This window comes from Canis lupus, chromosome 4 (genome assembly GCF_048164855.1).
Source record: "Canis lupus baileyi chromosome 4, mCanLup2.hap1, whole genome shotgun sequence".
NCBI classification, from domain to species: domain Eukaryota; kingdom Metazoa; phylum Chordata; class Mammalia; order Carnivora; family Canidae; genus Canis; species Canis lupus.
In genome coordinates, this window is record NC_132841.1 from 35246955 (window position 1) to 35263079 (window position 16125).

At 43.0% G+C, this 16125-nt stretch overlaps 1 protein-coding gene across 2 annotated transcripts in view; it reads left to right on the plus strand.

Moving 5' to 3' along the window:
* The window catches only part of BMPR1A (bone morphogenetic protein receptor type 1A), a 140647-nt gene that overhangs the window by 94722 nt on the left and 29800 nt on the right, over positions 1 to 16125 (plus strand). For both annotated transcript variants that reach the window (XM_072823863.1, XM_072823865.1), the window contains 2 exons: positions 8306 to 8524; positions 15608 to 15770. In XM_072823863.1, coding sequence (XP_072679964.1) covers positions 8458 to 8524; positions 15608 to 15770 — 230 coding nt within the window. In that variant the 5' untranslated portion in view covers positions 8306 to 8457. The remainder of the gene's footprint in view (positions 1 to 8305; positions 8525 to 15607; positions 15771 to 16125) is intronic.

Consider the following 16125-nt stretch of genomic DNA (forward strand, 5'->3'; position numbering starts at 1 on the left):
AGGTCGCCCCTGTGGAGAGGTCACCCTGTGGAGAGGTCATCCCTGTGGAGATGTCACCCTGTGGAGAGGTCATCCCTGTGGAGATGTCACCCCTGCGGAGAGGTCACCCTGTGGAGAGGTCATCCCTGTGGAGATGTCACCCCTGTGGAGAGGTCATCCCTGCGGAGAGGGAGAGGTCATCCCTGCGGAGACGTCACCCCTGCGGAGCGGGCTCCCCTGAGGGCAGCAGGGGTACCCGCTGGGGCTCCATTACCCTCCAGGTGCTGCCCCTGCAGGGGCGGGTGGAGCAGGGCTGGGCCGCGGCCTGCGTGTCTCGGCTGTGGGGCCTCCGGCGAGGCCTTCACGCAGCCGAGCTTCGCTTTTCCTCGCGGCGTTGAGAAGCTGGAGTAAAGTAAAGAATCCCCGCCTGCTTCCTTCGTGACGTCCTTACCCGGTGACCGGGGAGGGACCTGCCGCGGGCCTCCCGCCTCCGTGGCGGGCGGTCGCAGGCTGTGCGGCCGGAGCAGGCCCAGCGCGGTCCGCGTGGGCTCAGGCGGGCCGGGTGCCGCGGGGTGCCCTGGGGTGCCCTGGGGTGCCCTGGGGTGCCCGGGGCTGCGCGGTCTGGGGAAGCCGCGGGGTGCCGGCCGCGTGGAGGCCGAGCTCCTGGGCTGCTGTCCTGCGGCTGGCGGCGGCGCTCACCAGACCGGCCCGCGGGCCCCGCTGGCGGAGACCCACCCCGGAGCCGGAGCCGCCAGGCCCAGCCGAGCGCCGCCTCGGCCTCGCCTCAGTATCTGCGAGCTGTTTGGTTTATTTTTTCTTTTTTCAAGATTTTATTTATTCATGAGACACAGAGAGAGAGAGAGAGAGAGGGAGAGAGAAGAGGCGGGGCCCGGGCGGAGGGAGCAGCAGGAGCCCGACGCGGGAGCCCGACGCGGGACTCAATCCCGGGACCCGGGTCACGGGTCACGCCCTGGGCCGCAGGGCCGCCCGCGCCGGTCGGGTCGGTTCGGTTCGGTTCAGCTGAATGAAGGGCTCGGGAAGCCGGCGGAGCGCCTGGGTTAGGGGCGGCGGTGCCAGGCTGAACGTGGGGGGCAGATTTGGAAACCGCCCGTAGATGCCCCGGAGGACGCCCCGAGGACGCCCCCCGCGGCCTCCCGTGTCTCCCGTCTCCGCCCGTGTCTCGGCCCCGCGGGCACCGGCCGCCGGTCACAGGAAGCGAAGGCCCCGAGTGGAGACGGGCCGCCTGGGCAGAAACACAGAGGCCGGTACACGGGGGCCCCCGCCTGGACCGCGCCGGGGAGCCTGCGCTCGGGACGCCCGCCGTGTCCGCAGGAGGCCGAGCCCCGGGGTGTGAGCGCTGTGAGCGCGGCGGCCCCGCGGTGGGAGGCGGGGAGGGAGCCGCCTGGGGGGACAGACCGGCTTCTCGTGCTGATCCGCGCCGGGAGGAGGAGCGAGGAGGAGCGGAGCAGCCTGGCGAACAATGGCCGTGGAGCCAGAAAGTCTGCAGGGAGCCCGGCCTGCTCGGAAGGCCGTCGGGGCCGGCGCCTGCCGCGGGGGGAGGGGGGGCCAGGCCCGGAGCCGGCAGCCCGCCAGCCGCTTCAGCATTCCCGAACCTCAGCCTAGAAAGTACGAATCAAGGGTGGGGGGCTTGACGGGAAGAGGAAAGAATGACTTTACTCTGTTTTTTCAGCTGACTTCAGCCTTTTCCTGTTCTTTCTTTCTTTCTTTCTTTTTTTCTTTCTTTCTTTCTTTCTTTCTTTCTTTCTTTCTTTCTTTCTTTCTGATTGAACTATTGGTTCAGCCTTATTTCTGTTTGTGAAGCTTCCTAATTTTTTATTTGAAATTATGTATATTTTATTTTTTAAAGATTTGTTTATTTATTTATGATAGAGAGAGGCAGAGACACAGGAGGAGGGAGAAGCAGGCCCCATGCAGGAAGCCCGACTTGGGACTCCATCCCAGGACTCCAGGATCACATGCCCTAGGCCAAAGGCAGGCGCTAAACCGCTGAGCCACCCAGGGATCCCCAAATTATGTATATTTCATTGAATGATTTGCCTTAGTTTTATTTTCCCAAAGAAGAAGCCTCACCAATCTATGTATATAGCAACAGAAGATAAATTTACTTAGATAGCTGTTTGTACTAAATATTTGATGTTTTATTTTTTTTAAAGGTTTTATTTATTTATTCATGATAGACATAGAGAGAGAGAGAGAGGCAGGCTCCCTCCTGGGAGCCTGACACAGGACTCATCCCAGGACTCCAGGATCCAGCCCTGGGCCAAAGGCAGGTGCTAAACTGCTGAGCCACCCAGGGATCCCCTGTTTGTACTAAATATTTAAAAATGACTCTTAAACACCAGCATCATTTTTGAAATTTCAATCATGTAGCATTTCAAATGTCTACATTTCCTTATATCCTTAACTTTGCAAGATATCCTAGTATAAAAATTCCAATGAGTTATTCTAGGAATTTAAAAAATATGTCATCTTCAGATGTTAGAATTATAAAATACTCCATTTCAAGAATGGTTGCAGGGCAGCCCCAGTGGTGCAACGGTTTAGCGCTGCCTGCAGCCGGGGGTGTGATCCTGGAGACCCAGGATTGAGCCCCACCCACGTCAGGCTCCCTGCATGGAGCCTGCTTCTCCCTCTACCTGGGTCTCTACCCCTCTCTTGCTCTCTCTGAATGAATGAATGAATAAATAAATAAATAAATAAATAAATAAATCTTAAAAAAAAAAGTTGGTTGCAAAATATGGTTACTGTTTTGCTGTGTCATGATTACAGAAACCGTTAATATGAGACAGATAAAGGGAAAGTCATCAGTATTTATATTATTAATAACTAATCACGACAAGAACAAGACAGCTGTTACTCATTAAATGGTTAATACCAAGATGCACAATGCGAACTCATTTGGGTTAGTGATATCACTCCCATTTTGTGGCTAAGGAGATGGAGACTTAGCTTGAATAACTTCTCCCAAATTACATCACAAATAAATACTGGAGCTGATACTTGAAACCAGTGAACTGACATCAGAATTCTCTCTTGGGCAGCTCGGGTGGCTCAGCGGTTTAGCGCTGCCTTCCGCCCAGGGCGCCATCCTGGAGACCCAGGATCGAGTCCCACGTCAGGTTCCCTGCATGGAGCCTGCTTCTCCCTCTGCCTGGGTCTCTGCCTCTCTCTCTGTGTCTCTCTCATGAATAAATAAATAAAATCTTAAAAAGAAAAAAAGAATTCACTCTTTTTGCCAGGTGTTATATGAGAAATGCCTTTATCTGGAACATAAAACTGATGTCATCTTTACGGAACTCGTGGTTTAAAAGGACATATGTTTAATAGTATATAGAGTAGAACTAGGAACTGTTTTCTCCCTACAAAAATGAACCTTACTGGTTGAGATAATTTTAAAATAAAGAGCATACTGTTGGTTACTCCTTTGAAAGAAATATTTAGCAGTTAGTTCGTTGGGCATTATGCCTGTCTTACACTTCTCTTGTCATGCTTTGATTTGACTATGCTTTCCAGACTTTTGTTTTTTGGTGTCTGTGCAATAGCTTACCGTGATTTGGCTTTTTATTATTTTAGCAAATTTCTCATAATGACTGTATTATATAGTAATGAATGTCTTCTGTTGCTGCCCAACAAGTTACCCCCAAACCTAGCAGCTTAAAACAAGTATTTATGGTCTCCTGCATTTTCTGAGGGTCTGGAATCGACTAGGGGCTTAGCTGGATGGTCTAGTTTGGGGTCTCATGAATGGTACGGGTGAAGCTGTGGTCACCTGAAAGCTTCCCTGGGGCTGTGGGATCCACGTACGAGGCGGCTCACTCTCATGCTGTGGGCAGGAAGCCTCGGCTTCTTGCCCTGTGGCCCTCTCTGTGGGGCTCGTGTCCTTATGACACGGCAGCTAGCTTCCCTCGAAGTGGGTGTTTCAAAAAAGAGCAAGGTGGAATTGGAAATGCTTTTTATGATCTAGCCTCGGAAGTCAAACTGTTGTCTCCATCATTTTACTAAGACCAGTGGGAACTTGAGACAGGGCAGCGGGCTCCACCTGTTGAAGGTACTGTCAGAGCATTTGTGGACATACTTTAGATCACCACAATCATCTTTTGGTAGATGATTTTTTTCTTTAACCTGTGAAAAAGTATCACTTGTGAGTAGTAGTGTATATCCGAACAACATTAATGTTACACATGATAGGTCCTGGACTGTAAACCGATTTTATCAGTGAATGCCAAGTAAATTCACATGGTGTTAATGCTTTTCTTGATCTAGTTTTGGAATGAATGTTGGTGTTCTGGGGCCCTCATCTCTTCTCATTCATAGAAGGCCATCCCACACAGAGCCATAGCTTCAAATACTCTATGCTGTTGACGTAATAGTTTTATATCTTCAGTACTAAATGTGTCCTTTAAGCTTCATGACATTCCCTTTGGGTAATCTCAAATGCGTAAAATTGAACCCTTGATCTCTTCCCCTCACTCCTTTCAAAATCCACTTGTCCTCATTTCAGTAATTGCTCATGCCAGAAATGTAGAGGTCTTCTTTGACCCTCATTCTCCCTTATCCCCACATCTAATCCAATACTAAGTCCTATTGAGTCTGTTTATGAAATATATCCATTGGATCCATTGAATCCATCCATTTTACTATTTGGTCTAGTCTCATCAGAAGGAAAACTAAGGCATCCTGCAGAGCAGCCGAGGAGATCCTAAGCACCCGCCACAGTCACAGTCTGGTTCATAGGAAGGGGATTATGTCTGGTTTCTTTCACATAAGCATCTGTGACTGCTATCCTGGGCTCAAGTTCAAATCCTGATCTGCCTGAAATAAGTAACCTAACTTCTCTGAATGAGTTTCTTCATTTGTAAAACTGAAATTATATTAGTAACTCATAATTATTTTAAGAACTAAATGAGGTAATAGCTACTACATATTCACCTCTAATTATGTACCAGCACCATTATAAACACTACGGATATATTAACATTAATTTATCAAATCATCACAGCCACCTTATGAGGTAAGTGCTATTATTATTTTAATTTTACAGATGAGGACACTGAGGCAAGCACAGTTTAAGGAATTTATTGGCAAGTGGCAAGGCTCTAATTCTAATCAAGGAGATCTATTCCAGAGTCCATGTGTTAACTATCCTAGACTGCCCTGCTGGATATTTTATGTATGTTATACAATGTAAATTATATGTTAGGAAGTAGGAGAGCCTGGTACAGAATAGGTGCTCAATATAGTCTCCTCCTCTCATACATGTTTATAACCGGGCACAGGAAGTAACAGGTGTGATCTGTGACAATCTCATCTTTAAGAAATTCTGATAACCTAAAAACAACTGGAATAACTTGTAGAGAGAACAGCTTACTGGTCAATGGAAGGCTAAAGGTAAAATGGCTTTAACTGCCTCATTTGTAACCCAACAATGGAGAGCCTTAATCTCTAAAAGAAAAATGTTAGGTTTTAGCTGACTGACCAGCTCAATATGCATCAGTGCTTATGACAACTGCTAAGACATGAAGGGAATCTTATCAAGCAGGAATAGAGGCACAGTGCCCTAATCAAAGAGGGTCATCACCCTACTTTACCCCACCTGGTCAGGCCTCTTGAACACTTTAGAGAGGAATGAACGGAATGCAAAGGATAGGGAAATGACTACACTTAAGATACAACTCAGAGATCAGGGACCTTTGCTCACAGAGAACCAAAGGAACAAAGTGTGAATGCACCTCTGTCAAGGACATGATAGACATGATGGAAAGGAGCCTAGACCAATTAAGTGAATCATCAGATTCCCTCTAAAGCTGAAGTACTGTGGGAACAGTGTTCCTGCCACTGACTATTAATTGATTTCCTAAATATTTATTAAGTACCTATATATACATGATTCTGTACTGGACACTGAGAACATACCGATGAAGGCAAAACAGAATGAACCTTCAAGAAGTTCATAGTCATTAAACAAGACAATTAAAACAGTCAGGCACTGAACAAGACAGTATAAATCATATGTAAGCATAAATTGTCCTAAGTGTGAGGAAAGAAAAGTGCCAGGTCCAAGAGAGGCATGGGATGGTGATCTTATCTGAGGAGACTATGGGAAGCCATGCTAAAAAGCAACATTTACACGGAGATCTGGAGTCAGATCTGAAGAGTTAGCCAGGTAAAGAAACAGGTGAGTTCTAGGCATAGGGAACAGCCTGTACAAGGATCTGGAAGCAGAAAAGAGCAATGGGAGAATGATGTTTCTGAAATGGTGAGAATAAGGGGAAGTTGGTGAGATGTGAGTTTGAAGAAACAAACAAAAACCCAAGTTTTCTCAGTTTTGAAAACCCAAGGAACAGATCAGGCAAGAGTATATGGAGGATCTGGGATTTAAATCTAAGAGGGATGGGAAAGCAATTGTCTGATTTCTATGTAATGGACTGGAGGGGACAAAAGCAGAAACAGACCAGTGAGAAGGACAGTGTAATAGTTTAGGTGGTGGTATAGCTTTAAATAAATTGATGAGGGCAGCCCTGGTGGCTCAGCAGTTTAGCGCCGCCTTCAGCCCAGGGCTTGATCCTGGAGACCTGGGATCGAGTCCCATGAGTCCCGGGACTGAGTCCGAGTCCCTCGTTGGGCTCCCTGCATGGAGCCTGCTTTTCCCTCTGCCTCTGTCTCTGCCCCGCCCCCCTATCTCTCATGAATAAATAAAATCTTAAAAAAAAAAGAAATATGGTGAGACAACAGAGTTAGAATTATACTGCAGACTTCTTTTGAATATGAAACCTGGAACAAGTATCCATAGAATCACAATTGTGTAATTTCAAAAAAGAGAGTTTTCCCAAGAAATGCCATTAACCCACATTATAAATGTTGTCCGGTAATTATTTTAGACTTTACATCTTACTCTCTCAGCATTGTGTAGTTGTGAAGCAGTTTAATATTAGAGAAGTGAGAAGTTGCAGAGATTTTAGAAGTAAGCTGTATTAAAATGCATAATATAAATGATATTCTGTAAACCTTATTTCCTCAATACGGTGCCTTTAGAGAGCTAATTAAAGTGAAAAATTCTTAGATTGATAAAATAGAACGCTCAGGTTGTTTATGGTACAAATCATGCCGGGGGTAATTGTGTTATGAATAAATAAAATCTTTTTCATTCAGGAGTAGTTTAGACTAAAATATAAAATCAGATTGTCTGAACCAATAGGATGGGAGGAAAAACAGAATTATATTCATCTATATACGAACTAGTGAGGGTTTTTTTGTTACCTATTTCAACTATTTTATAATTGCCAAATCTTAATTGGGGGGGGGGGTTACGTTTCACATCACCCATAATAAAACTCAATTTTATACTAGTAAAGTCAGATTTGTAATGTTTTAGGAAATTAATTTTAAGATATATTTCTGTTGCTTTAATGATTAAGTACACTGCATGTTTAAATAGGTGTGATTATCTAGGTAGGCTTTCTCTTCTATAGAATAAACTATTACAAAGATTTGAGGTGTTTCTATCACATCTGTTAGGATTTGAAAGATTACTGATGAATAGTTCTAAATTCAGTTTTTCCTGCTTTATTCTTAGTATATTTAGAAATTGTTACTAATTAAATTAGAGCAACCAGAAAAGACTATTAGGATTATTTAGTGTACTTGTTTCACATATGCTTAATCTAAGATCAGGAGAGGTGGCAACCTATTACTGAATTATTTTAGCTTTTGAATTGCAGTGCCTTTTTGTCATGAATAAAGATAGTTTTAATCTTTAAAAATGGGGGCGCCTGGGTGGCTCAGCGGTGGAGCATCTGCCTTCAGCTCAGGGCATGACCACAGGGTCCGGGGTTCAAGTCCTGCATCGGGCTCCTCACAGGGAGCCTGCTTCTCCCTCTGACTGTGTCTCTGCCTCTCTCTGTCTCTCGTGAATAAATAAATAAAATCTTTTTTAAAACGTTTAATAAATCTTTTAAAATATATTTCATTATTAGGGCACCTAGGTGGCTCAGTTAAGCATCCAACTCTGATTTTGGCTCAGGTCATGATCCCAGGGTTGTGAGATCAAGCCCCATATCGGGCTCTGTGCTAGGTGTGAAGCCTGCTTAGGATTCTCTCTCCCCTTCTCCCTCTGCCCCTCCCGCTACTCTCTTTCTGTCTCCCCCCACCCCCCACCAATGTGTTTCATTATTTAAAGGTATGTTTGAGCATTTGTTTTTCTCAGTTTTGAAAACTTCTAGAATTATGAAGAATTATCTAGAATTATAATTATTATAATTATGAATATAGTTATATTCATTACCTTTTTTATATTTTTATTTTTCAGGAGTCAAGAGAAAACAGTGGAAATTGGAGTCATTGTCAAGTGATTGAGACCTTTAACAAGAAAATCTCTTTGAATAAAAATCATTTAAATTAGTAATATAACAAGACCAGTGATTAGAGGTGACAGCATACAGGAAACATTAAAATTGAACAATGACTCAGCTGTATATTTACATCAAATTATTGGGAGCCTATCTCTTCATCATTTCTTATGTTCAAGGTAAATCAGTGTTAAGTAATCTTACCGTCTTTTTCAGTAACTTATTTCTACGTTTAAGACACTCATTCTTGAAACTGTCCTTTCCACTCACGGCCCTTTTTGAACAGTTAGGCTCAGTATGCCTGCATAGCTTTTAAGTAAAAAGGCAAAGAACAGATACATGCCAGATAATTTTGAGTTTGACTGTGATAAAAACATTTTCAAATGTTTGTAAAATCTCAGCCTTTCTGAATCTGTTCTCCTATCCATAACATAGGCATTATGATATACAAATTAAGTCTTAATGAAGATTAAATGAGATAAAATATAAAGTACCTGTCCTAATAAGACTAAGACACAAGGTAATAGGTATTCAAGACATAGTTTTAAAATTCCTGTCTCCTTTAAAATATAATAAGGAATAAATGTAAACAATTTTTAAATCATTTTGTCATTAAAAAACTTCAGAAAGGGGGCAGCTCCGTTGGCTCAGCGGTTTAGCACCGCCTCGAGTCCCATGTAATGCTCCCTGCATGGAGCCTGCTTCTCCCTCTGCCTGTGTCTCTGCCTCTCTCTCTTTCTCTCTCTGTCTCTCATAAATAAAATCTTAAAAAAAAAAAAAAAAAAAAAAAAAAGAACTTCAGAAAGGGGATCCCTGGGTGGCTCAGGCGCCTGCCTTCCGCCAGGGCGTGATCCTGGAGTCCCGGGATCCAGTGTCGCATCAGGCTTCCTGCATGGAGCCTGTGTCTCCCTCTGCCTATGTCTCTGCCTCTTTCTGTCTCATGAATAAAAAAAAAAAGAAAGAAAGAAAGAAAGGTAAGTTGCACTTGTATGTGCTAACCACTAAATTTTCTTGATAGGATACTCAAAGTTTTGTTTATGAACAGCATTATAATTTCACAGCTTGTTCACAGCTTGGAACTCCCAAGCAGGAAAATATTGCAATGACTCTGAGGATCAGATAGGCTATATTTGCACATGGGCTTTTTCCCAGGTGGTTTAATTAGGACATTATTCCAAACTGAAGAGATAATACTATTTCACAAAAGAAGTCTAGATTAAAGATATTGGGTATATTCATTCTCTTAAGTTTATGTCATCACAGATTGTTCTTTCATGATGTTTCGTTCACGGTGATAAAGATTAATTTCTACTGGCAAGAAATACAATAATAGCCTAAGTGTTTTGACAGTTTCATTTTTTTAAGATGTATTTATTTATTTTAGAGAGAGTGTGTGTGTGCACTAGCAGGGAGAGAGGCAGAGAGAGAGAGAATCTCAGGCAGACTCCCTGCTGAGCCCGGGGCCCAGTGTGGGGCTCGATCCCACGACCCTGAGATGATGGCCTGAGCCGAAACCAAGAGCAGCCACCTAACTGACTGAGCCACCTAGGTGCCCCTGACATTTTCATTTTAAAGATAAAAATATAATCTGTAGCTTCATATTTTCTCTTAGATGCAGTTAATACCTTTTATTATTTTCTTGCTCAGAGCATAGAGAGCCCTCTTCCAAAAGCCACTTTTATGGGTGAAATGCCAAATTGTTTAATAAAACACCTTTATTTTAACAGCTGTATGTCTTGATTACCATCAGCCAAAGCTGTCATAGTTCTAAAGATGAGTTAAATTAATAGTAGCATATTTGCCATCTCACACCCAGGTAATCAGTATTTGATGTTCAATTTTTTAAAAAAATCTATGTAGATCTCACAGAGGCAATATAATTCAAAATACTTTCCCCCACCCTGATTCAGGTTGTTCTATAATAAACTTTTATTAGATTAAATAAGTTGGCAATTAGTTATCAAGTATAAGTGAAAAATCTCGGTAAGAATTACATTTCTGTGATGAATAGCAAAATTTGTTACACTTCCTTTCAAAAAGGTTAGTTAGTTTGAGAATTGCTTTTTTTTAAAGATTTTATTTATTTATTTGGCAGACAGAGAGCACAAGCAGGGGAGCAGCAGGGGAAAAAGGAGAAGAAGCTCCCCACTGAGCAGGGAGCCCCATGTAGGGCTCCATCCTAAGACCCTAGGATCACGACCTGAGCGAAAGGGAGATGCTTAACTGACCCTGGCGCCCCAGCCTTCATCTAGTTGGTTTTTTTTTTTTTTAAGATTTTATTTATTCATGAGAGACAGAGAGGCAGAGACACAGAGAGAGAGGCAAAGACACAGGCAGAGGGAGAAGCAGGCTCCATGCAGGGAACCTGATGTGGGACTCGATCCCAGGACCCCGGGTTCACAACCTGAGCCAAAGGCAGATGCTCAACCGCTGAGCTACCCAGGCGTCCCTGAGAATTGCTTTAAATAAAATAAAAATATTTAGTCTTTAAAAGAGCTAAAGCCAATGTAGAAGAAAATGTTATTTCTTGGAGATTATTAAGAAGGATTAGAGAGTGGCATTAGTGGAAATAACTTGCCTTTAGCTTCAATTTTAGCTTCAGTTGTGTCTTGGGAAAGTAAATTCCTCCATATATTGGTTTCCTTGTTATAAAATAGAAACAATAACATGTATCCTAGATGTAAACAGGAATTTTTAGAACATTAAATGTTATGATAAAGATTGAAGTCCTTTACATTGAGATAAAGGTACTCAAATTGGAACAAAGAATGAGTCACCTGATAATTAACATCTAATCGCTATTTAGTCCTTGTTTTTGATTTGGTCACAAGTTTTAGAAATGGATCTTAGCTTAAGTAACTGATTGTCCAACAGTGACTTAAATTTATTTTTTGATGTAGATGGTAGACGTTTGCTGGTGCTTATTCAGTAGTTGAGTGGTGTCATGATTGACCTCTAGTTTCTTGGCTTTTCCCTAATGGTTACAAAACGGGTCCTGTTATCTGCATTGGAGGAAGGAAAAATGGGGAAAGGGTCAGCACTGATCTCAGCTGGACATTATTTCAGGAAAGCAAAATGTCCCCAGAAACTAACCTTCTGCCGGCAGATTTTATTGTGTTTTGTTTGATAAACTGAGACAGTTTCTGGGGCTCCTGGAAAACTGGGAGACAGGATTGTTACAGTCAGCTTAAATTAATCTAAGTCCATTGACTCTGACTGGACACTTTGTCCCACCAGACAATTTCAGAGTTTGGTCAATTAGGAAGGTAGGGAAAAGAGATACCCTTTGGACAACTTAAGGAGTCTGGTACACACTTTTTCCCTTGTGTCAGTTAAGGTGTCTTCAGCTATAAGTAACAACAACAACAACAAAAACTCAAAACAGCTTAAACAAGAAGAAAAATGTTATATCACAAAATAAGAAGTCTAAGGTAGGGGGACTTAAATTTAAGTTAATTCCTTGGCTCATCAAGTTCTTTTTCTTTTTTAACTGTGTTCTCCACCTATTAATTTAGCCATCGGTTAACTCACTTCATGGCCATGATGTGGCTGCTGTGGGGCCAGATATCACATGTAGATCTGGCAAATTCGGTAGAAGGAGAATGGATGTCTCTTGCGTCACTTTTTAATTGATAAAGATAGATAGGGATCCCTGGGTGGCTCAGCGGTTTGGCACCCACCTTTGGCCCAGGGCGTGATCCCGGAGACCCAGGATCAAGTTCCGCATCAGGCTCCCTGTGTGGAGCCTGCTTCTCCCTCTACCTGTGTCTCTGCCTCTCTCTCTCTCTGTCTCTCATGAATAAATAAATAAAGCCTTTAAAAAATAATAAAAATAATTGGTAAAGATATCTCCCAGGCACCTCTCCTTTCCCGCCCCCTGCCACTCCCCAGCAGACTTCCTTCTAACCTTGTTGGCCAGAATTAATTTATTGTCTTGTGTAAACAGTGGAAAGGGGCATGGAACTGAAGTTGTTGGATTAGACGAAACAGTTGTCTCTACTGAGAGTAGGGCTGTGCATCACATGGAGGCGCAAATACTTATAATAGGGCGTGTGTGTGTGTGTGTGTGTGTGTGTGTGTGTGACCTGAGGCCTGGCCACTGTGCGGACGCGGCCACTCATCGGGACTCGGGTACCATGTAGCCCCGGCCGCCGGCTTCCCGAAGGCCTCACCATGGGCAGCGGTGCCCGGCCCTTGCAGCGTTAGGTGATGAAGGAATAGGAGATGGATGATACAAACTGCCCTTTGGGGCAGCTTGGAGGCTACCTTAGGGGGTTGGCTCTCCGCAGCGTGTACACGAAGAACTGTTCCTGACTGCTTCAGACATGCGAAGCTTCGATGTCCCAGTGGTCTCTCCAGCTCTCCTACCTTTTGCCTTCAGATTTCTGCTCTAGACATTCCGCCTTGAAGATGGGGAGTACTTTCTCCGCTTTATACAAAGGAAGCCCATAGATTACTGGGAAAGTAAGAAAAATTATGTAGTCAGCAATAAAAATGTAAAATCATTGATGCCAGAAATTGCCACTGATGACAAAGGAGGTGGCATAAATTTGTTCTCTAGTCCCTTACACATTTGAGCTATTCATCTTCATATTTATATCTGTATCTGTGGTTCTTTCTGAGTTGTTCTGCTGAGCGTGTGAGCTGGAAATATTTTTGCATGAGCCTGTTTTGAAATACGACCTATAGCTTCGGCCCACCACAGACCTCATCATTTTATGCCTTGTCAGCACAGGGCTCGTGAGTAGAAAGACATTGGCATATTGTGGGAGCTGACACGAGGCTCATGGCCTGAGCGTGGTGGAGGTGGGTGCTGTGAGGTGATGTTGGAGAGGCACACAGGGCCCGGGTCCTGCTGGCCGTGACACAGGGAAGGAGATTGCAGTTCACTCTGAGCCCATGTGGAGCCATTAATTGGTTTTAAGCGGAGGAGTGACAGGATCAGATTTATGTTTATAAGATACCTCTGGCTCCTGTGTGAGCAATGGATGGGAGAGGCCACGTACAGGAGGGGGAGGTCAGTGTGCAGATTTCTATCTCGGTGGCACAGCGTGCTGGGCCCGAGGGATAGCAGAGGTGGAGAAAAATGGAAAAACTTGAGATCTGTTTTGGAGATTGAGCCAAAAGATTTGGGGAGGCAGGTTTGAGGAGATACATCAAGACTTCCATTTTGGACAGGTTAATTCTGAGATTACTTAAGCAGCTCAGGGCTGGACGGGAACCCAGGAACCATCGACAAAGAGATGGGTTTAAACCATGGGAATGGGTGCCGTCACCTAGCGGGATAGTGCACAGAGCCTGTTGCTGGGTATTTTGCTCTGCACCCGTGCCTCCGTTTACAGAAATCCTACAACTTTAAGGTTCAGCGTAGATTTCATTGCTTTTGACACCTAGCCTGAGTTTGAGTTACAGGCTCCTTCCTTTGTTTGCCTTTGTATTATCTCACTCTTCACAGTGTGTTCATGTGCTTATTGCATTTCTCCCTTGTCTCCTTCCAAGTTTCTCGAGGACCAGGTCAGTCTCAGCACCCTGCCTGCACATAGCCAGCCTCTCATTAATGTTTTGTTAAAATATTAAGAGGTAATACAAACCCCAGATGCAAACTATAATAATTAGGATTTTTGATTTCCTAAATTCATATCACGTTTTGGGAAATTATGTGTATTGACCGTGATATAACTTTGAATATTCTAGGTATTGGTGATCTTTTAGTGTGATCTTCGTTATTAAATAATATCTTCATTTGTACCCTATTTTATGTGTAATTAAGGCCTTTGTTGTACGTTCACTTCATCTATATTTATAACCTCTTGAATTGGGCAGGAATTATTATTTTTAAAAGATTTTATTTATTCATTCATGAGAGACCCAGAGAGAGGCAGAGACACGGGCAGAGGGAGACGCAGGCTCCCTGCGGGGAGCCCGATGTGGAACTCGATCCCGGGACCCCAGGATCACGCCCTGAGCTTCTCCATATTTAAAGTAATGCTTCCTGCGTTCTTACTGAGTAACTGGGGCTTGGAGAAGTGACATGGCTTGTCCATGATCATCCAGAGAACTAACCTGGTACGAACATTGTAGGACCATCGTAGACCACAATCTAGTTCTCCTCATTTTTAGCCTGGTGGATTTCTTCTGTTCCTGGCCACCCCGCCCTTTTGTTAATTTTTACAGTTAACATTCCTAACATAAATGAGGTCGTTAAGCGTTATCAATTTAAAGGGTTAAATGAAAATCATTAAAATTCAAAGCATGGAATCGCCAAAATTTAATTAGCAGCACATTCTTTTCCTGTTATCAGTGTGTGTATTTTGTATGTGTGTTACTTTTTCTCTTCAGTAGTTCATCCCATCAGGATGGCTAAATTTAAAAGTCAAGTCCATGTTACACTTGAACCACTTATTTAACATTTATAATGAAATGTTGCTTAGACACAATTCTTTTAATATTTTATACCTGTTTGGCTCTACATTTTATTCCCTGGAGGTCAATCCTACAAGGAACAGGCTAGCCAAGTACAGCCGATTCAGAAGGAGGGAGAAATTATTAAAACATTTTTTTAGTTCTGTTCTGCATTCAGCCTGAAAGATTCAGTACCAAATATGACAGTATCTGTCATTTGAAGCTACTTGACTCTCATGCAAGAACACAGTTCTATTTTCATAAGCTAACTGCTGCCCTACAGTAACCTTCAGTTTCTGGCAGCATGGGCTGGATTTGAACCAATGACCTTGAGATAAAAGGCACCAGATAATATGATTAGTCCCTTTGCTCTCACAGTTCCCTTACTTAAGCAATTAAAGTCCAAAGCGAGATGCTTAGTAAGTCCACTTCCATGTAGAGGCACAAATAAAGGATTTTTTTTTTAAGCTGCTTCCAAGTCTTGAGCCAAAGAGTCTAAGAACCATAATTTGTGTACTGTTGAATGATTGGAAATGATCTCCGCCTTCCCTGAAATCGCTTCCCATCTCGTATGTGTCTTACAAGTTATAGCCATAGTCTACGTTTGCCACGTTGTTTGCCTCTGCTGGTGCAAGAGTTGTGACATGGTCCTCTCCGTGTGTCTCACATTACCTGGGACAGTTACTCTGTGCATAAGAGGTTATGATCAGATGTCGAATGAACGAATGAAATGTATTTTTAATTAAGCACAGTAGCTGCCATACTATAATAAGAAAGCCTAGGAACCTCTCTTTGGAAATGGAAATGAAAGAATTAGCTTTCAGCAGTGATTTATTCACAGATTTCGTATTTGAACACAGGGCAGAACCTAGACAGTATGCTCCACGGTACTGGGATGAAATCGGACTCTGACCAGAAAAAATCGGAAAATGGAGTAACCTTAGCACCAGAGGATACCTTGCCTTTTTTGAAGTGCTATTGCTCAGGACACTGCCCGGATGATGCTATTAATAACACATGCATGTGAGTATTTTTTGCAGTCTTCCTTGAAGTTATGAAAATAGGAGTGCATTTGGTGCTATTTTAAGAATTATTTACATTGTCTAAGTTTTTTTTTTTCATTTTATATGGTATCTTTCCAAAGAGCCAAAAGCTTCTTGCTGTATATATGGGAACATTTAGTACTGTTGCATGATTGATGGTTCTTTTCTTACAGTAACATTGTAATATCCTTTTTAAAGGAGGTAAAAGGAATCTGGTATTTGTCTAACATTTTGAGTTTATTTAATAATATTCTTATCATAAAGTTTACTGATACTCACTGTAGAAAATTTAGAGATTACCAAAAATAGAAATTGACCCCAAATCTTATAATTCT